Below are 19,429 nucleotides of genomic sequence, written 5' to 3' on the forward strand. Positions count from 1 at the left end.
TGGCATTACATAAAACCACTCAGCCAAAAAGGTGTCCAGACGGCCATCTCTAGCTAGTAAGGATGATAGCACACTAGGGTCAACAGGGACACAACATATACTATTCCCAATAATACAGCTGGATGCAATACCGGCGCAAATGTTTATACGTATAAATACTTTCAGGTACCCTTATATGAAACATGCTAATCCACTTTTGTAAAGGTTTCCAAAAGCTCCTGTTATGGGCTGCTATATTGCATGGTACTGGCTATTTTATAATGCAAACTATTTTACATAACCTATATCCCCACGTACAAACGTGTTGAATTCACTAGCACTAGTAAAGTTCCCGAATCACTAGTAATCTGTATGGCCAGTTGAAAATTAATGAAGGTCCGATTCTTCTAAACGAATGACTATCTATCTCCTATTTATGCCTTTGATAGGGGTCAGATTTGGGGTATTCAAATGAACGAATGCTATCGAATATTCGGCCAAGAGTGGCAGTGCTAGGTCAGTTCGTATGCTTCCAAATCAGGCAAGCAGTAATATAATTCAATAAAACGTATCTATCAGGCCAATATATCCCCATGAACCTACCAGGGATCCCTCCCGGAAGATCACGTCGGTCATCCTCTTAGGAAGAGCGGTGCAAAGAGAAAGGTGCTAAGGGCTGTTGGATGCTGCGGAAGATCAGAATGCTTTGAGGGACTTCCATGTGCGGGTTTCAAGCGTGCCAGCCATTGTGAGATTGTCCAGACGAATCTTACACCTCCGGTCACCCGCATCTGTTGGCAGTCGTGAGTGCAGGCCTGGACCGGGAAACGATTCCAAAATCGCCATGGGCTGGTTCGTCTCAATTGCGATATAGGTCTGTAACATATTCTGGAACCTATCATGAATGAGGTGGTCTTGTCCTACCAAGAACCGTCCAGAGTGTCCGTAAGGTAAATCAATCAGATTTGTAGTCATCAAAGTCAAGTCCAGGCTCATTATATGACCTCTCTTCATCTCCACTCACACGGTCTTGTCTCCTTTTGGATATTTTTCATTCAAATCACCAATTCGAATATTAGTATTGCGCGGAGTCTTGACGCAACGGATCCGGAACGAATATAGACCGATTCCATACCGGTGCACGATGCTCCAAAGACCATTGTCTAATTGCCTCAAAATCCCGACAGGTATGAGTGACGTTCGCATGGGGCCTTGCTTTGTGACTTGCAGAGTCCCATACCCACACAATCGTGGAAATGTCTGAGGAGCACATCAAGCTCTGCCGTATTGAATCAATACAGTGGTCCAGATGGTCCATATTCTGCAGTCCATCTTTATCTTTATCCTCATTTCTATCTTTGTCTTCACCCTTGTTATTACTGTGTTCGTGTAACGCATGGGTGGTGTTGGCGCCCCATACTCGCAAGCGGAGTTGATTCTTTTGATATTGTTAGACCCATATATAATATTCTCTCGAAATTGAAGCCTACCAAGCAGTGTAGCTGATGGAAAACATCAATTCCAATAACATAATACCCGGGTCTTTCAGGAATTGGGTATGTCTTAACAGGAAGCTTTGCCGCCTTATCTATAGGAATCATGCTTATTCCAGCTATAGCAGCACAATCAGTGTTCCGTGAGTGAAGAACTAAATAGGCAGCTAGCCTTACCCTGGTAAAGGTCTTCCCAATGCTTGTTGTTCTCCTCATCAGGTGGGCCCATATATTTGGTAGTGTGTTTTCCAAAACCAGAGTCAAAGACACGAGTCTCATATTGTACCAGATCCTGTACTGGTGCTTTTTGGCATTAGCATAGTAATAAGTTAACATTATAGGTGTTGGCAACCTACAGTATATCTCATTAGGTATCCAATATTGCTTGTTGTGTCTTATAGCAATGAGCCTGGCAATCAGACTTATTGAGAGAGCAGTGACTATAGTCAACAGCACAATAATTATTACCCAAAGGCGTTTTAACTGGACTTTATATCCTTGGATCTTTCGGTGGACAGCTTCAGATTTCACAAGAGGCATCTCATCCTCACTCCACAGCTCTTCATCCAGCTCACTGGAGGTCATATTCGGAGGTATTAATGAACTGAAAGGCAAGTTTAAGATTCTCTAATGACTTAACAAATATATCCCCAACTATAGGCCAGTAATACTATAATGTAAGATAGAGGGCAGAATAATAGTTAGTTATTTTCATAACTGCTCCTATAGAAAGAATGGCAAAGGGTTGGTACTGAGGGGTAGAATTCCACTATTGACCCCTTGCCTATACTTCACCTACTATGGGCACGCAGCAAGGCCAGAAACGTCAAGCCTCCTCTGAGGATCTGGAATAGATGTGGAAGACGATGGTTAGATAGAACGAGCTGCTGCCTAGAAGGGGTCTTTCTAGGTGCGGAAACGCGTGAGAAGGAATGACTACGTGGAATGGAGTGGGATAGGCATATAATGCACAGGATGACGCAGGGAGATATGTAGCCCAGTGGCAGGCTATTTCTGTTGTGATTCCTACGTTCTTTTCAGTATTTCCTACGCTTTTCTGCATTGTGGGTTATATGGGATTCAGGCGTAGGGATACTAGATTCCTGCTTCATTGAGCGAAGTGCATGCATATCTAGTCCCCTCTATAGACAGGCTCCAACAGGTTAATAGAATCTTGAATGGTTGATTGATTGATATACTTCAGCTAGGAGGCACAGCAGAAAACACAACAACCCCTTTATCCCAGTTCACTATTTCAACTCTTTACATGGTATGCTACAGAGAATAGCGCGTAGTATTTGATTGTATCATTACTGGATGTAAAGCTCGTCGCAAAATGTAGATCACAAGCGGTGTAGATAATCAGTTCTAGCTATGCATACAGGCCAGGATCATATGCTACTAAAGGGGATACAGACAACATGGCAGTACATATCCCTGCCATTGCTATATTGATATGGTTGGTTAAAGGGGGAGTGCATACATTATTTTCTATCCCTTGTACTACTACCACGGCTGAGGGTCGCATGACCATATTAACATCTTAGTTATTATACACCCTTTCAAACGCTTTCGAGACCCAGGAATATTTGCAATATGAAGGTTCTTACTATCCTTTCTGCAGTCATATTCGCTACATTCGTGGTGGCAACGCCAATGAAGGAGGCCAATGAACAAGTGGATGGAGCCCAGGTATGAGAATGAACAGCATTATAACTATAAGCAGCCTCTGGAAGACAGTATATTGACTAATATGCAATATGGACAGGTTGTAAGTGATCATTTCTATATCAATAGGTGACTACCAGAAGAACATACTGACTGAGATGGGACAGGGATAGGATGTAAGTGATCATTCCTATATCAACAAGTGACTACTAGAAGACAGCATACTGACTGAGATGGGATATGGATAGTATGTAAGTGATCATTCCTATATCAATAGGTGACTACCAGAAGGCAGAACTGACTGAGATGGGATATGGACAGCCTGTAAGTAATTATTCCTATATCTGCAGGTGACTACCAGAAGGCAGCACTGACTGAGATCGGATATGGATAGTCTGTAAGTAATTATTCCTATATCTGCAGGTGACTACCAGAAGGCAGCACTGACTGGATGGGACATGGATAGATTGTAAGTGATCATTCCTTTATCTATAGGTAACTACCAGAAGAGCATACTGACTGGGATGGGATATGGGTAGTGGAGTGTGAGTGATCATTCCTACTATTAAAAAACAGAAGTGGTTAAATACTTTCACTACAGTAATTCAACCAAAAATAAGAAACCCCGCATACAACATGCCTTCACCACTGTATGGGCCGAGATCCATATCACAGCTGTTGTAGGGCCCTGCTAATATTTCTACTCAGGTGCTACTTGTCGTGCCTGTTTACAAATATTTGGACTCTTCAGCAATTACCTTTTTGCCTTAGTATAGGTTTTCCCTATTAATTTAGGTTTCCCTGTACTGTTATGCGAATGCAAAGGCTCATTGTTTGATCTTCAATCTGGTTATCTGTTGTAGACAGTAATACTTTAGTGTCCTTAATGAGAAGATTGACCGACCACGTGTCGAGTTATGTTTTTCAGATGTCCTTAATTACCACAGTAGGATAGATACGAAAAGAGATGGTTCCATATTGTATCTGTGTACGCTGCCTACACCAGACAGTTCAACCTTCAACACCTGGTTAACTATCCTTTACTCTGGATTGATGACCCTGAAAACCCAAATGGATGGGCTAGGTATTCAGTTTATAGAAGCACGATGACAATTTCTAACCAGATTTACGGTTATTATTGCTACTGCATTCAAACTGCATGCTGCAGCTGCCTATCATATGCACCTCATGGTCTTGGATCTAGCTTTGGGAATCTGGTCATTGCATGGATCAGAGCCCAGTAAATCAAGTAACGAGAAGCTATTGCCCTAGTGGGCTGGAAAGGTTTTTCACTGCACCATTATCCGAGAAAAGCACCTATATACAGAAGTAAATTATAAGGTATGAGAAGCATGGTCCGAAATACACCAAATACACTAATATCGCCATTCAGTGGACGGTTCTCATCTCATCCGCCGAGAGATTGCACAACTTGAGCAACTTATATCCTGGAATTGTTCTCTAGTTGTCCCACACCCCTGTAGAAGTCGTTGAGCAGGGTCTCCGAGAATGAAGCCATTCTACCACAGTAGTGCAAATCTGAACCTGGCAACTTATTACTCCCTCAGCACTTTACTTATATTATCAATCTAAGAGAAAAAGAAATTCAATAGTTAAACCATTTGTTGGGGGTTGGTACTGTGCTGGCGATTACTTAGTGGGTCTACGGAGTACAGAAAACTAGCTTCACTAGGATAATGGGTGGGCTATTCTATAGATGTGCTGCACCTGTGTACTTGAGTTGCCCAAACACCACCCGCCCCCTATAACCCCGGGGGTAGATAATTTATTAGAATCCTTCTGTGCCTAATGAACTAGGTAGTGGAGAGCAGCACAAGTGGATTAATGATCCTGGTGATCAATAGTATGCTGTATGCAAGTAGGGTCTTAGGCGTAACCCAGCCACGCCATCTATAAAATAATGAATCTTGTGATCCTCAAGAGAAGGGTAGGGTGGATCCATTGATTCCCTCCCTAAATAACTCTGTTCCTTGACTTTTGCCCTATCGTTGAGACTTTTTCAAAACGTTGATATGTGGGACAACCACAGATCAACCCACTCTTTGATAGGCATCTACCTACTTTTCCCAAGTCTCATTTGCTACACCCAGACAGTCATTTGCTGCAGGTCAAAATGATTAACAGAAGATTACCGTTCTGGATATTGAATCTTGGATGATCTTCCATCTCCATTTAAGCTACATGCTTAATTCAATGTATAAGCATAGCTACTGTATACAGGACTCTGGGTCCGGGATTTAAACCCCTGTACACAAGATATATCTATACATATACCTATTCATGGTTGTAAATAATTGGTAGTGTAGGATAATTTGAGACACATGGCGCATCATCTGTATGTCACCAAGATTTTCGACTATGGAGCTATCCCTACATTCTCGGATGGGTTAATAACAATAATAAGCAGTCATTTGTGCTGCACACTTAGCTCCTACATAGTCCATAGTAAGCACCTCCCTTCCAGGATGGCAGAATACGAAGAGGAAAGTAACTGCTGATGGTTTGCTAGATTTGCCAGGCACCTGAGCTGGCGGATTAGCTAGTTGCATGGAACCTTCCTGCCTGGAAGTTCCAGGCCTGTACAAGTCCCATACATATGTGCGTATGTCATTATTGCAGGTTACAGTTTTATATAGATAGATAAGAATGTGCGGAAGGTAGATATTCCATAGACTTGCCAGTTACGGTTTAGCTCCGTTCGAAGTTTCAGAATTGAAAATCAAAGTATAAACATTTGCACACCGGTATGGCATCCAGCTGTACTGGTCATTGACACATTCGGAGGCTGAAGATAGATCCTAAGATTCTCTGCGAGTATTCCATCGTTCAGTTGTTCGACGACTTCCACAACATCGGGGAAACGGCAAAATACTTGATCTATTCACAGAGTGGATACGATGAGGAGACGCAATATATGGCTCATCGCCACGATGTCATTCGGACAGTCTGTTTCGTCAAGCTTTCCGGCCCGATGGACAGCATAATCGGCATGCCGAGTACCGCGGCAATGTAGCCAATCGGATTGCGAAGGTTATATTGCAGCATCGTCCAACTGGTAGCAAAAGGGTATTGCTATTATTGTCCTTCCAGAAATGCGTCATGGGGACTGCATTGTCTCGAGCGTGCAGATCCCGCGGCTACGGATAGTTCTTAATGTGCAGAATGGATACCGTCCGGTTTGCCGTTCGTGAACTGTGGTCGTCATTCGTCATGTCGGAAGATATGCCGGGAGATATGCCTCGCGGCCGCTGGATCCGGACATAAATGCTTGACTTTGGTACTCCTGTACACCCTCTTCTCATAGAATTTGAACACTCATACTTACCTTAGCAAATACACAGCTTACAATGCATTCAACGTGGCAGCCCCCAAAGAACTATCGCCAACGCCCTGTCGCCATTCTTGGTGCAGGCGTGCTCGGTCGTAGACTTGGTATGTCTTCTATGGTATGAAATGTCCAAGACCGAGCTAACTTGTGCAGCATGCGTCTGGGCCTCAGCAGGGTACAATATCCAAGTCCGCGATCCGAGTCCCCAGCAGCGCGAAGACTGCCTCGCCTACGTCAGGGATAACGTGGCCTCATACGCCGAGAGCACAGGCCAGGAGCCAGGCAGAGTAGATGCAACCGACAGCCTCAAGGATGCCGTGGACAATGCCTGGCTGGTCATCGAGGCCGTGCCGGAGAAGATCCAGCTCAAGATCAGCACGTTTGCCGAGCTCGATGCCCTCGCGCCGGATGACTGTATCCTCGCGTCGAACTCCTCGTCGTACAAGTCGTCGGAGATGCTTGAGAAGGTGGGAGAGGCGACGAAGGCCCGGATCCTGAATATGCACTACTACATGCCGCCGCAGTGTATGATTGTCGAGCTCATGACGGATGGGCACACCGCGGCTGAGATCTTTCCGTTTATGGTTGAGCGGTCCAAGGAGGCTGCGACGGTTCCGTATGTTGCTCGGAAGGAGTCGACGGGGTTTATCTTCAATCGTCTGTGGGCGGCAGTCAAGCGGGAGGTGCTGACGATCCTGGCGGAGGGGTCTCGCTACCAGAGGAGATTGACTCAATGTGGCAGGAGATGTTTGTCAAGGGAGGAGTCTTGCCTTGCAAGACAATGGATGGTGCGTATGCCCTTTCTTTCTCGCAGACGTGTCTGACATAGGACAGCTGTCGGCCTTGATACCGTCGCGTTTATCGAAGGCCATTACATTGCAGAGCGAGGTCTCTCGCCGGAGAAGACCGTCGACTTCCTCAAAGAGAACTATCTCGACAAGGGTAAGCTCGGCAACAAATGTGCAAACGGTGGTCTTTATCCTGCAGCATCGCCCTCGGCAAATACCACTGTCCAACCCAAGATCATCGCCCTCGATGTCGGTCTGTCTGCAGCAACCCCTGGTTTCACCGCAGGCCAGATTGTCGAATTCTCGGCCGACGGAAAGCTGCAACGAGTACTTGTCAAGGATCAAGCCCTGCCAGACGGCTTGTCTGTTGATTTCACTGCTAAACGCATGTTCTGGACCAACATGGGTGTACCAGGCAAGGACGACGGGACCGTCTACTCTGCCAGCCTTGACGGCTCAGACATCAAGACGCTTGTTGCACCGGGGAAAACCAACACCCCAAAACAACTAGCACTGGATCAGTCCGCTCAAAAGGTGTACTTCTCTGACCGGGAAGGACTACGCGTATTCCGGTGCAACTACGACGGAGGTGATCTTGAGGTCATCGTCCAAACGGGCGATTACCAACAACCAGAAGACATGCAAGATGCCACAAAGTGGTGTGTGGGCATTGCTGTTTCCCCTCGGTTTGGCAAGTTCTACTGGACGCAGAAGGGATTTTCAAAGAGCGGTAAGGGCAGGATCTTCTGTGCTGGTATTGACATGCCCCAAGGTCAGACTGCCACAACTAGAGATGATATCCGCTGTCTCTTGGAGGATCTGCCGGAACCCATTGATCTGGAGGTAGACGAGGAGTCTGGCAGATTGTACTGGACCGATCGCGGTGAGCTTCCTTTTGGAAACTCGTTGAACCGGGTCTCGCTGAAGGAAACCGGCTCGGAGGTCGAACGGACTGATCGTCTGGGATATGAGATTCTCACACGGAATCTGAACGAGGCAATCGGTTTGAAGTTGGATCTGGAACACGGGCATATCTACTTGACCGATCTTGGGGGCAGCGTTTACCGGACGGACGCGGATGGGAAGCAGAAGGTCAAGTTGTATTCCGATGAGAGCCGTGCTTTTACTGGAATTGCTTTACTATAGACCTTGTCATATCATTTGTAAATATAGTCTGAGAGAATAGAATTGTACTATAGGTACCTGGCTTGCTTGCCTTCCTTAAAGCTTATATTAAGTAGCAAGATGATTCGATCCACAAATTGATGCAAGATGACGATGATCTCCTCGGCTAAATTACCCCGAATCATGTTCAATATTATGAGCCTTAGATGAGCATAAATAAATACGAAAGAGCCGCTTTTAGTACGCTTGTTCCAGTATAGCTCTACTGGCGGGAACTCTAGCCTCCAATGACGGATATCACGACTCAGCCACCAGGTTGCAGTCTACCCTAATTGCCATTAGACGTTTAGCGAGACTACATAAGTTCTCACTCGACCCAATTCCGTCCCCGGCAAACGCAACACGTCAAGCATCATGGCAAACACCTCCCTAGCTACACTCCCAGTTGAGCTCCTCACGCTGATCAGCTCCTATTTATGCCCCCTGCGCTGTGGGAAATATCCCTACAGCGTGAGTCAGAAGCACCTCTCCAGACTCAGTCGCACATGTCGTCGGCTCCGCGATGTCTGCCAACCGCTTCTGTTCGCCTACTACCGCCATTCCTCCCAATCCGCGACGTCTCTTCTCTCTTTTCTCCGCACACTGGATGCTCGTCCTGGTCTCGCAAATTACGTGACGAATCTGGACTTTCATGAGCCAGGCCAAGACGATACCCTCAACGACGAAGATCAACAGCTAGTGGAGAGCTGCATCGCCAAGCTCGGACTGCCCTCATTGCCGGCCGACTGGCACGACTATCTCGGCGTGGAACGACGACTACTTTCGGCAGAACTTGTAGTCGCGTCGTGTCCGAATATCGAGGTCCTCAGGCTGCCCATGAACCCGGAATGGATGATGAGCGTGGTTGCCTCGCTTCCAAAGGACTTTGTCTTTGCAAAGTTGAAGAAGCTAGATATTTGGCTTTACTATGTCAGTGGCGACCACTATGGTATTGGGTACGGGAAGATTAGCGGGCTGTTGCATGCGTCACCGAACCTGGAGCATCTCTCTCTTCCCTCCATCGAGACATTTTATCCCGGCGCAGCGGGAGTACCTACCCTAGAGAAGCTGAGGCACCTCGATCTCGGTGAGGGTGCGCCGTCGCCGTATTTTCTCAAGTGTGTTTTAGAGGCGTGTCCGAATCTCGAGAAGTTCCGATTGCATTGGGTCGATTCGGACGGATACGACGAAGACTCCGAAGAGTGGTCGCCTTTAGATGGATGGCGCGCCCTGAAACATGTTCAGAGCTCTGTCCGCGAGATCATCTTTGAAACCGTTATTGAGTTCCGGGACGATGACAACCTTGAAGAAGGCGTTTCGACGCTGCGCGACTTTGCACACTTGGAGATCCTCAAAGTCAATAGCTTCGCTCTGCAAGCGCTGTATAAGGTCTGGACACATCATAACCGCCACGGCAGTATGGAGGGATTCGTATACCAAGTGTTTCCCTCCGCGATTGTGGAGCTTACTATCTGGGATCCCTATGCGTCTTTAATTGAGGCTGTCCGTCTTCTCGCTCGAGAGTCAGCTCGCGAGCAGTATCCCCATCTAGCGAGGATAACGATTTCTCAGTCCGAATGTCTATCGAGTTATAGTTTTGATGCGGTGCAGTGGATCAGACAAGAAGCCTCTGTGAGGCGGGAGTTTGAGTGTTCGAGGATAGAGTTGTGCATGGAACTGCCACCAGCCCTCGATTACCCAGATTTCCCCTATTCTTAAGATAGATGAAGCACTTTATGAAATACAACTACCTGGATCTCATAGTACCATCGCCTCATTAACTCCCTCTCAGGGTGACCCAAATAGGTTTTCTTGATCATCTTCAAAGCTTTTTGTTTCGTCTTCCTCCACAGGCCTGCGAAATAGGGCATATCGCAGCGGTTCATTCTCAACTGGATCGACTTGTCAGTCGAACCGAGTCATCGTCGACCCGAAAGCCATTTTGAAATGAAAGCAGGGAAGCATGATTATCCCGCCTTGGGTCTCTGACGGCGGAATGGGTAAGGAAGTGCTGATAGCCACTGGGTCAGTTGGCTGCTGCACTGGCGCTGTTGCTGCTTAATTTGAACGAGCAGGCCTCTTCATCAGTTTTACGAATTGTCCTGGAGACATTAGTAGTTCGCATATCGATTGGAAAGGCAAGCATACATGTCCACCTGGGCACTATCCGTCACTGTCGGATCCGGTTGAACATGATACTCTAACTTCCCGACGATATTGTCATTGTCCCTTGTGATAAACTTGACGGTATATGCGACAGGGGGGACCATCACCAGTGGCCTCGACTCACCGGGAGTTGATATGGTATAATGCCAAATGTGAGGTCGTGTCGGAATGGCAGGGAATATACAAGACTCTGGACAGATGCTCGGGCGTAGTGGACAACTTGCTCCTGTCTTGTTGCTCCCGAGATACCTAGACCTTCCCGGTGATATGGTCTTCCATCTTACTGATATGGGTAAGGTCGTGAGTCGGTTTAGGTTGAAAGTGTCGTCCTTTCTTCAGTGCTCTTAATCTGCCATGGAGGCGGGGCAATACGAGATCGCCCGCTTACTACGGGCAAGGTTCAGTTGCCCAAAATCCGTAGCGTGGTTTCCAATGGTGATTGCACTGAAGCTTTACTTCTTTAAGTGTTTGCAGGCGACGATTGTCCGGCCTACGGAATGCATCGTGTAAGCAGCAGGTTCACACTGCAATGTCCTGTATACAGAAAGTAATTATTGTAGATGGTTACTGGCTTAATGGCCAACTCCCAAAGAAATCCGAGGTACTGATCCCCTAACCACTATGATTCCAAGGTGTCTAGTGACCCTGGTCTGAATTTCGTCTCACCTGGGGAGCTCGCCCTGGTTCTTCAGAGCTGGAAAAATACAGGTCATTGTATCGGAAACAGAACCCACGCCATTGTCGGCAAAAGCTTTTTGTATTTGCGTGATGTTTGTATTCCTGATCTCGCCCGCTCCAAATTCTGTGGTTGCATCCTCCAAGATCGCGGACTATGTGCAGAATGGAGGCGAAGGAAGAAAATAGAAAACAGTCCCCCGGCGCAGACGGTAGGCCAGGAGCCGGCACGGACGCCAAAAGCCATGAATTCGGTGTCTGCCACCGTCTGCGCAGGGATGTGGTGCCAACCGAACACTGTAGGGTCACGCCAATAACGATTCTAGAGTCGATGGATGACCCACGAGTTATACATTGATCGGTTTGCGCCAATCCAGGCAACGTGCCAGATAGTGCCATAGGGGTTGTCCTTGTAAGAACCTCTCATGGACCACGCCCACAGTCCAAGCATTGCCTCCAGCTCCAACGCGTTCACGCTCCACTCGCCAAATACTTGTCCATTGCTGTCCACGCCGCGTCTCACAAAAAGATACAGTGGCTTCTCAGCTTGTTTTCCAGGTGTGCCGTGGGAACTCGGGCAGACGCTATTTGTGGTCATTTCACACTGGACCGCCCGTTATATGACAAACGGAGCATCCCATCCATCTATGTGCAATTACAATGATAGAAGTATCAATTTGAAGAGCTGCCCTTCTTGGATGCATTGAGTCAGCCCAGACTATCCCGGTTCTTGAAAGCGCCAGAAAATTGTCAACATGCTTCTGCCATTGCGAATAGAGAGTCCAAGGAGGCATCAGTTAAATTGGACAGGGTTCTTGAAAACAACCTCTATAGCGATGAGTGATTTTCCTCCAGATGATCAGCTAAAGGTTCAGGGGCGCGAGAGGCTCATTGCCTGTGAGCCCCTTTCTTTTCAGAAGAGCTGCTCGGTCTTCCAGAAACGCTCGGTATGGCGCTTTCGGGACTGTTCGCTCCTCGTCCTCCCACACTTCGTATCCTGTCTGCTCCCAGATTTCAAGTTGCCGCATAAAGTTGGCACTTGGCTTGACTTTCTGCTTGGATTGAACAAATGTAAGAACATCCTCTCGCTCGAGTCCGTACTTGCGCATGAGATATGCAATGATGACAGTGGGGGAACGTGATATTCCCAGATCACAGTGGACCAAGACAGCCTCTGAATGTGTCTCGCGCGGCTTGTCACTCAATCCGTGCTCATTCTCGACTGATAAAGTAGATGATGACTGTAAGACTGGAGAAGCCACCTGGTCGATGAAGTCACAGATGTCGCTCATATGAACTAGAAGGTCCTGGGTCGACGAATCGGCGCACTGAACCCATTTGTGACGATATTCTGGAATCCCAGCTTCTCTGGTAGTGCTATTCCACCATACCCACCGAGCATCGGTCAGTGAGACCATGGCGTTGATACGATTCTCTCGCAGCATATCTCGCTTGTACGAGGCCTCGATATTACCAAGGAAGAGACCAGGCACAATCTCCCTCATCCCGGCTGCAAAGGCCATTTTCCACCTCTTGTCCCTTTCCTGCGCCTTATCATCTGTTGCCTTTTCATCGGATCCATTTTTCATATTGTCGTCCGGTTCCCCTCTCTCCAGGTGGTTATTGCTTATGCCGGTAGGCGAACTGAGTGAGGTAACCATTGGAGCTTGCAAGTAGTATAATGTTTGCAGCTCCTTTACATTTAGTATTCAATAGGAAAGACAGAGAATAAGAGAATCACAGTGGTTGACTAGGGTACATTGCTGAAATGTGGTGAGGATCACAAGTGGGGTTAACAATAATAGTTGACAGATCGATTGGATGGGTGGATCATATCACGTCTCGAGCTTTCCTGGAATGAATTTTACCAAGATTACATACATGCCTTATAAGGTTTGTGGAACTCTTTGAAGTAGTACAGCTATAGACATGCCCAAATGTCTAGAGACGCCTCTTCCAAGGAAAAGGTGCAACAAGTTCTTCCATTCATTCAAATGATTCAACTTCCTAATCCCCCCTGATATGGCTAGAAAGATGCAGTACCATCCCTAAATGGACCCTAAATGGTCAGGAAAATAACCACTGTGACGGCCTATTTGAGACTGGTTTCTACTGTGTGTATGAAAGACTGGTAACAATCTCTCCACGCCATTAAGACAGTTCTAGGAGCATTAGGTCTAGATAGGCAAAATCTCCTGCAGGCCATCCCTTCTGTTCGACCTCGTCTATCTTTATGCAGCCTCGCCGAATGCAGTTTTCTCTATATGGCATTAATAATTTTCCAGCCAACAATGCGCAGTAACCTAAATCAAAAATTACTTAGGTATTTATCGACGCACCGCCTCATCTAAAAGAGTCTCCGTATGGTCCCAAACCAGTTCTTGTATCCCCTGTTCCCGATACTGCGCCAGAACTTTCGTACTCGGTCTGACCTCTCCCTTCCAATTAAGCAGGTAAGCACCACTCCCAATTTCCCCATTAGTGCCTGTAGCCACGTCCCCAGTTTCAACCGGGACTCCTTGAGACGCGATGCCATGCTTAGCGGGATAGCGTGCAGAGCTCAGATGGAATAGATGACGCTCGCCACTCTCGCTGAGATTCACGGAAAATGGCCACATGAATGGCCACATCACATAGTTGTAGAATGTTGAAACCGGTGCAGGGAAGCTGTTGGTGTAGATGTTGGTGCCGACAAGACCTGGGTAGACATGAATGAAACTGACGGCAGGGCGGGTGTTGGCGAGGTGCTCCATGCTTAGTGAGGTCATGGTAATGGAGTGCTTGTAGGCGTTGAGCAAGGAGAAGTTGTGCTTGAGGTCGAGGTCGGAAGTGTTGATGGAGCACTCAAAGCCACCGCCGTAGACACTGACGACACGGCTTGGTCCGGATGATTCAAGAAGAGGGAGGAGATTTTGGATAAAGCGCATGCGGGCATAGTAACGGAGAGCAAAGAGGTAGTCTATACCCTCAACGGTTTCTGAATCATTCGTCAGCTGAAGCCACCCTGAAATAATCTGGAACATACCATTTCGCCCTCCCAGAGAGATACCCCCGGGGTCATGAAGAGAAAATTGAGCTGTTTTTCCTGCTGGAGGATCTGCCGGCACGCGGCATCAACATTGCGCACGAGCGATACATCCGCCTCGATAAAGTGGAAGCGACCCTTGGGACTTAGTTGCCGCAGTTCAGACAAGAATAGGCTTGCGCGAGCCTTGTTGCGACCGATGATATAGGCAGTAGGGCTGTCGGCGTGACGGGCTAGCTGGCGCAGGGTGCTCTGGCCGATGCCACTGGTGCCGCCAACAAACAGGGCAGTTATGTTGGGGAGGGCCCGGATTCCAGTGTTGGATGCTTGTACAGTCTTTAGAGATACCATTTTTAGATGACGCAAAATAAAGGAGAACGACCGGGGATTTTCTTCCTAAAATACCTTCATTATGCCACCTCGGTGATCCCCGCCGAAGGATCAATAAAGCGGGCGCTCTCGATCCCTCGATCCTCCGACAGGAAACCAGGGAATTGATCAACAGCACCGATTCGTGCATCATTTAATTACCTCTAGGTTCGAGTCCCGCAATATGCTAGACAAAATGACTCGACCATCGAAACGATCGATCTGCCAGTCTCTGATGCATGGTTGATGCGATGTCCGCCCTCGGCATCCACGGGCTGGTATGTAGCTCTCTACATGCTGTGGTATCTCTCAAAATGCGGATCCAATGATCCACGGCCAACAAGCCTAACTGCTAGATCGAATCGTTTCGAGTATGCGACTCGCCAGTCAGCTGCTCACATACCACCGACGAGCCCAGATCAAAGACCGCTACCGGGCTCACTGACCAAAGATGCTCTACGACATTCTTTCTCTATTCAGACACCGATCTAAACAAGCTGAGGCCACTGATAGTGCCTTTTCCCGCTCCTTGCACGCTCCGTTTATCGACGACATCTCCTGGAAGCCTCATGCGCATTCCGGGCGGAGCTGCGCAAGAAAACCGCATCGCAAAAGGAACACCGCATCTTCGCTGATTCGCCTCTTCGCTCGCGCTGGTGTCGTATTAAGTTACTTCGATTCGAGAATAATCGGCCGTTGCAACAGGATTCCCAGCACCGTAATGTTTCCGGCTTCTCGGATGCGGGATCTCGATGGGGAACAGAATTGTCTGGTTGAGTGGCGGAGGTAGAAGGCTCAGGCCGGTCGCTTATTTGCGGATTTTTGTTCGGATTACTGCTTGAGAAAATGGATTCAGTGCCATTGTGGTGCTCACAAGTGAATGTCTTACCTGGCAGACTGCAGCTCTTGCAAGTCTTGTCGAAGACGCCTAAGTTCCGAGATCAATTCTGTTTTCGATAATGTTGTAGTTGTTGTGTTCTGGTCCGAAGTCATCGTCCTCCTCCCATTACTCCTGGAGGGAAGGTTAGGTTCATCTTGAAAAAGATTCCAGGCTTCCCTGTAAAACTGTGTCAGTCGTTCGTTCCTTGTTGTGAGTCATGGTGTGCAGTACCGATATGTGGCCATGGTGGTGATAGGGATAATATGGCAATAGATGAGAGGAACAGCAATAAAGTACAGAGGAGGGAGTGAGTACGGTGTAGTCGGATTATTTATGAGTCGACATGTGGCTAGTGCCAGACTACTATTTAGCTTGTTAAGTTACTGAGATGTTTGCACTTTGCAGGGCTACCTTAGTGACCAACTAACTATGGCTTTTCCTTAAGTCTGTTGGTCTGTCCTAGCACGGTGAATAACTTCAGATGAACATGGCACGGACCATATGAATACCAGCAGTAGAATATTAAAGAACCGACTCCTTTGGTCAAGCAGCCTCTTTTCCAACTACGCAGTTTTATCATTCTAAAATCATGGCGGACTCTCTGTCTATCACTTCCATCGCAGGTGCACTGGGGGTGCTTGCCTTTAGATTTCCCTCTCTCCACGGCCCTTTCCTGACGAGTCTTGAGACACCGACCAACCGACACTCCAGATACGGCTCTACTCGGTGCTTTACCGACAGTCGCTGCTACCTACACACGTTTCTCGATCCACTGTGAAGTCTAGCTCCTTGGGGTCTATGCTCGGCCACACTAAAGCTGCAAGGATCAGTTCTTAGTGCGGGCTGACTGGCAAATGAAGCTAATTGTTGTCTTTTCTGAATTCTCAACGTTGCACCCTCATTTCTCGACATCTGGAACCTGAATTGCCATTTTATTAATTTGTTCGTCGCTCTCAAGTCGAGCACAAGTCTGTCTGGTGGCGTTGTCTATAAAGCGTTGCACCGTGTTGAAAACGTGTCTGGGATGGCTGCTTAGATGCGCTCAACTATTGTGGAGGGGAGGTGGGGTGAATACCTAGCAGCTGCTGGCTTCTGTCAGCTTCCTGTCACTTTCGTGTTCTTCGCCCCTTCTGATATTTTACTTTACTCCCTCGAAGTCGAGCGCATCGATTCCTTCACCTGATCAGCGTCTACAGAGTGCATCCAAGGAGTTCGGGATGAATACGCCTTTTTCACTTCCCGACAATGAAAGTGCGGAACCGGGCAACGGGGGCAAGGGACAAGACCAGCAGCAGAAAATGTGAGTGAAATGCGTCGATGCCGGTGAAATTACCAAAGTTTTCTGGTCTACTAACCTCTTTCCAACACGACAGCGATATTCTTCGAGCATGCCAGTCATGCCGTGCTTCCAAAGTGAGATGCGACCAGCCGAACCCTGGCAAGCCGTGCCTCAGGTGCCAGAAGTCTGGCAAGCCCTGCATTGACGCCACAAGCCAACCAGAGAAGAGACAGCGGCAATTAAACGACCGTATCCTGGAGATCCAATCACGAATCGAACTGATGTTGTCCAACGCGGAATTGCAGGACAGCGCTGGGGATACACCTCCGTCGAGCGGGAATACCCTCCGTTCGCCTTCAGAGTCGTCGCGCAACACCCAGCAGCATGATCGGAATTTGCTCATCAATGGTTAGTCTACAAAACCAGTACTGAAATACCGAGTCATATTTATCGCTAACCTGTCCAACTCCGTCGCCGGTAGGCAACCATGGGATGGAAGATCTCGAATCTACTATACACTCATGGCTCGCCGAGAACATCACGGACCTCGATGATCGTACTGCAGAAACGATATTAGGTCGCTATTTGAGCAACATGGCTCCCACATTCCCGGTTGTCGTCTTTGCGCCAGGTACCACGGCGGCCGACGTCCGAAGCCAGAATCCACTTCTCTTCCTGGCTATTCTCGACGTGGCCTCGTCGGGATTCTGCGCGCTTGAAACTCAGAGGAAACTGCGGAAGCTGATTGTTCAGGCATATGTTCATTGCATGCTCCGGACGGAACAATATACCATCGGACTGCTCCAGGCTTTGATTGTGTCCGCCACATGGTATCGCACGATCGAGCCCGTAGAACCCGGTGAACAAATGGACATTTACCAGATTAGCCATACTGCAGCGAATATGGCCTTGATCATGAGATTAGGGGAGAGTCTGAACAGCAAATTTGGGGGTAGCTTCCAAGCTGAGTCGCTAGAAGCTCGAAGAGTGTGGTTAGGGTGTCACTATATTTGCTCGAAGTAAGGGAGGAGAAGATGAAAGAGCATCTCTTTGCGGAGCGATGTTAACGTTGTCTATACCAGCACCTCCATGTCCCTCCGCGCTCCGAACATCATGAGATGGACCCGCCTTATGGATGAATGCCTGGAGGTATTGGAAACTTCACCAGCGGCTCTTGCGTCCGACAAGGTTCTGTGTCGGCATATCCGGCTTCAGCATATAACCGAAGATTTTGCGATGCAACTGTCCGCGGAAGAGACATCTTCCCCTCGTACAACACGAGCTATTCAGATCCAGATGACACATCATGACTTTAAACGGCGGCTCAATGAGTGGCGTATGGACGTTGCTGATGGCTGCTGGGACGGTAAATCCTCCTTTCCTTTGGTTCGCCCATGAATGAGCCTGATCAGAGAATCTGTTACAGTGGCCCTCGAGTTTTCGTATTATTTCTCACTCCTGTACATGAACGAAGTGGCTTACTGCACACCGATGAGTGACAATGTTACATGTGAAGCCACTGTTGCAATTGAAACACAAGCGATTCTTGAGTTCATGGAAACGACAGACGACATCTTTCGAGTTTTCACCTCTCTGGATATGTCGACGATCCGAGCCCTACCCGCGATGTACCTGATCCGGATAATCTACACATTCGTGATCTTGGTCAAACTCCGCTTTGCGGCAGCCAAACTACCGACTTATGATGCACGGTTGCAAGTCGCTCGACTTCAGGTCCCCCAACGGCTCGATCGCCTTATCCAGATGTCTGCGGGATGGGGTCCTTTGTGGCCCGCTACCAAGTTAGCCACTGTGTTCAGCAGACTGCGGTCGTGGTTTGAAAGCGGGGACGGCAATCCACAGAGGTTGCAGAAGGTACCGGTGTGGCTCACTCTATGGGAGTTCAAATCTCCTTCTCAGCAGAACCGAGACGCGCATGACATGGACATGGCTGAAACTCCATCTGACGTGGATACCACGCCTTTATCTCTCGAATTACCCGTCAGCAGTGATTTCTCGACTGGCCCTCCTTTTCGGTCAATGTCCCAGGCTCCCGAGTCTTGCGTTCCTCAGAAGGAAGCCACTGCTTTTATGCATGACGATAAAGGTCCACTTGATGCAGTTGATATCCCCAATATAGAACAGATGGATGACACTGCTTTCATGGGTTTGGACTGGAGCCAAGTTTCAGACATGGGTTTTGACTTGGGCAACTTGGACATGCCATGCTCCCCGATCCCAATCCCAAGCCATGGCTCTGATCCAGATACGCTGTATGAATGAATATTCCTGAGGCATCCAAGCGGGAGAGTGTTTCGACCCCACTCTGCCCTGGATGAATTATCCAATGATATGCAGGCTGATGTGGGGGTCGATCACCTGACTCGTAGTATTTGCATGTGACAATTGAATCTGTCAACAATAATCCTTATCGGGTGGTAGTTGATGCGCCTTCAGGGGTATCCATGTATCCATGCTCAAATGACCAGGATAATTTCCAACTGCAGTCATTCCGATCACCTGCGGTCTCACGAGCAGTTGCCTTTTCTGTCTCTTCTTCTCTGTACCTATAATATGATATCATGATACAACGT

At 48.0% G+C, this 19,429-nt stretch overlaps 7 protein-coding genes and 1 pseudogene across 8 annotated transcripts; 3 read left to right on the forward strand and 5 right to left on the reverse strand.

Moving 5' to 3' along the window:
• Window positions 1-1,054: 1,054 nt before the first annotated feature.
• Window positions 1,055-1,776, reverse strand: P174DRAFT_364334 (oxidase ustYa family protein; the record flags this gene model as incomplete). Its single annotated transcript, XM_024821979.1, has 3 exons — window positions 1,055-1,335; window positions 1,436-1,591; window positions 1,650-1,776. Coding segments are annotated over 3 exons (564 nt in total), but the record flags the coding sequence as incomplete, so codon positions are not given.
• Window positions 1,777-6,508: 4,732 nt separating this feature from the next.
• P174DRAFT_457965 (putative 3-hydroxyacyl-CoA dehydrogenase) lies at window positions 6,509-8,423 on the forward strand (the record flags this gene model as incomplete). The annotated part of the gene is made up of 4 exons (XM_024829600.1): window positions 6,509-6,593; window positions 6,643-7,172; window positions 7,211-7,277; window positions 7,324-8,423. The coding sequence occupies 4 exons, from the start codon at window positions 6,509-6,511 to the stop codon at window positions 8,421-8,423; spliced, it is 1,782 nt and encodes a 593-aa protein (XP_024685875.1).
• A 393-nt stretch (window positions 8,424-8,816) lies between these two features.
• On the forward strand, window positions 8,817-10,160 carry P174DRAFT_363968 (uncharacterized protein; the record flags this gene model as incomplete). Its single annotated transcript, XM_024821957.1, has 1 exon — window positions 8,817-10,160. The coding sequence occupies one exon, from the start codon at window positions 8,817-8,819 to the stop codon at window positions 10,158-10,160; it is 1,344 nt and encodes a 447-aa protein (XP_024685876.1).
• A 34-nt stretch (window positions 10,161-10,194) lies between these two features.
• Window positions 10,195-10,922, reverse strand: P174DRAFT_106486 (annotated as a pseudogene; the record flags this gene model as incomplete). Its single annotated transcript has 2 exons — window positions 10,195-10,543; window positions 10,590-10,922. Coding segments are annotated over 2 exons (409 nt in total), but the record flags the coding sequence as incomplete, so codon positions are not given.
• A 1,060-nt stretch (window positions 10,923-11,982) lies between these two features.
• On the reverse strand, window positions 11,983-13,043 carry P174DRAFT_439074 (dual specificity protein phosphatase family protein). The gene has a single exon (XM_024826702.1). It carries the CDS (start codon window positions 12,572-12,574, stop codon window positions 12,146-12,148), a length of 429 nt encoding a protein of 142 aa, XP_024685877.1. The 5' UTR covers window positions 12,575-13,043; the 3' UTR covers window positions 11,983-12,145.
• Window positions 13,044-13,609: 566 nt separating this feature from the next.
• On the reverse strand, window positions 13,610-14,658 carry P174DRAFT_418255 (NAD(P)-binding protein; the record flags this gene model as incomplete). The annotated part of the gene is made up of 2 exons (XM_024824674.1): window positions 13,610-14,248; window positions 14,308-14,658. 2 exons carry the CDS (start codon window positions 14,656-14,658, stop codon window positions 13,610-13,612), a joined length of 990 nt encoding a protein of 329 aa, XP_024685878.1.
• Window positions 14,659-15,024: 366 nt separating this feature from the next.
• Window positions 15,025-15,806, reverse strand: P174DRAFT_106517 (uncharacterized protein). Its single transcript, XM_024820994.1, has 3 exons — window positions 15,788-15,806; window positions 15,566-15,728; window positions 15,025-15,510 (listed from the first exon to the last, which is right to left on the reverse strand). The coding sequence occupies exons 2-3, from the start codon at window positions 15,667-15,669 to the stop codon at window positions 15,219-15,221; spliced, it is 396 nt and encodes a 131-aa protein (XP_024685879.1). The 5' UTR covers window positions 15,670-15,728; window positions 15,788-15,806; the 3' UTR covers window positions 15,025-15,218.
• Window positions 15,807-16,773: 967 nt separating this feature from the next.
• Window positions 16,774-19,118, forward strand: P174DRAFT_418256 (uncharacterized protein; the record flags this gene model as incomplete). The annotated part of the gene is made up of 5 exons (XM_024824675.1): window positions 16,774-16,856; window positions 16,930-17,243; window positions 17,317-17,854; window positions 17,918-18,201; window positions 18,262-19,118. The coding sequence occupies 5 exons, from the start codon at window positions 16,774-16,776 to the stop codon at window positions 19,116-19,118; spliced, it is 2,076 nt and encodes a 691-aa protein (XP_024685880.1).
• Between the last annotated feature and the right edge of the window lie 311 nt (window positions 19,119-19,429).

The sequence above is a fragment of the Aspergillus novofumigatus genome (genome assembly GCF_002847465.1).
Source record: "Aspergillus novofumigatus IBT 16806 chromosome Unknown P174scaffold_2, whole genome shotgun sequence".
Classification (NCBI taxonomy): Eukaryota; Fungi; Ascomycota; class Eurotiomycetes; order Eurotiales; family Aspergillaceae; genus Aspergillus; species Aspergillus novofumigatus.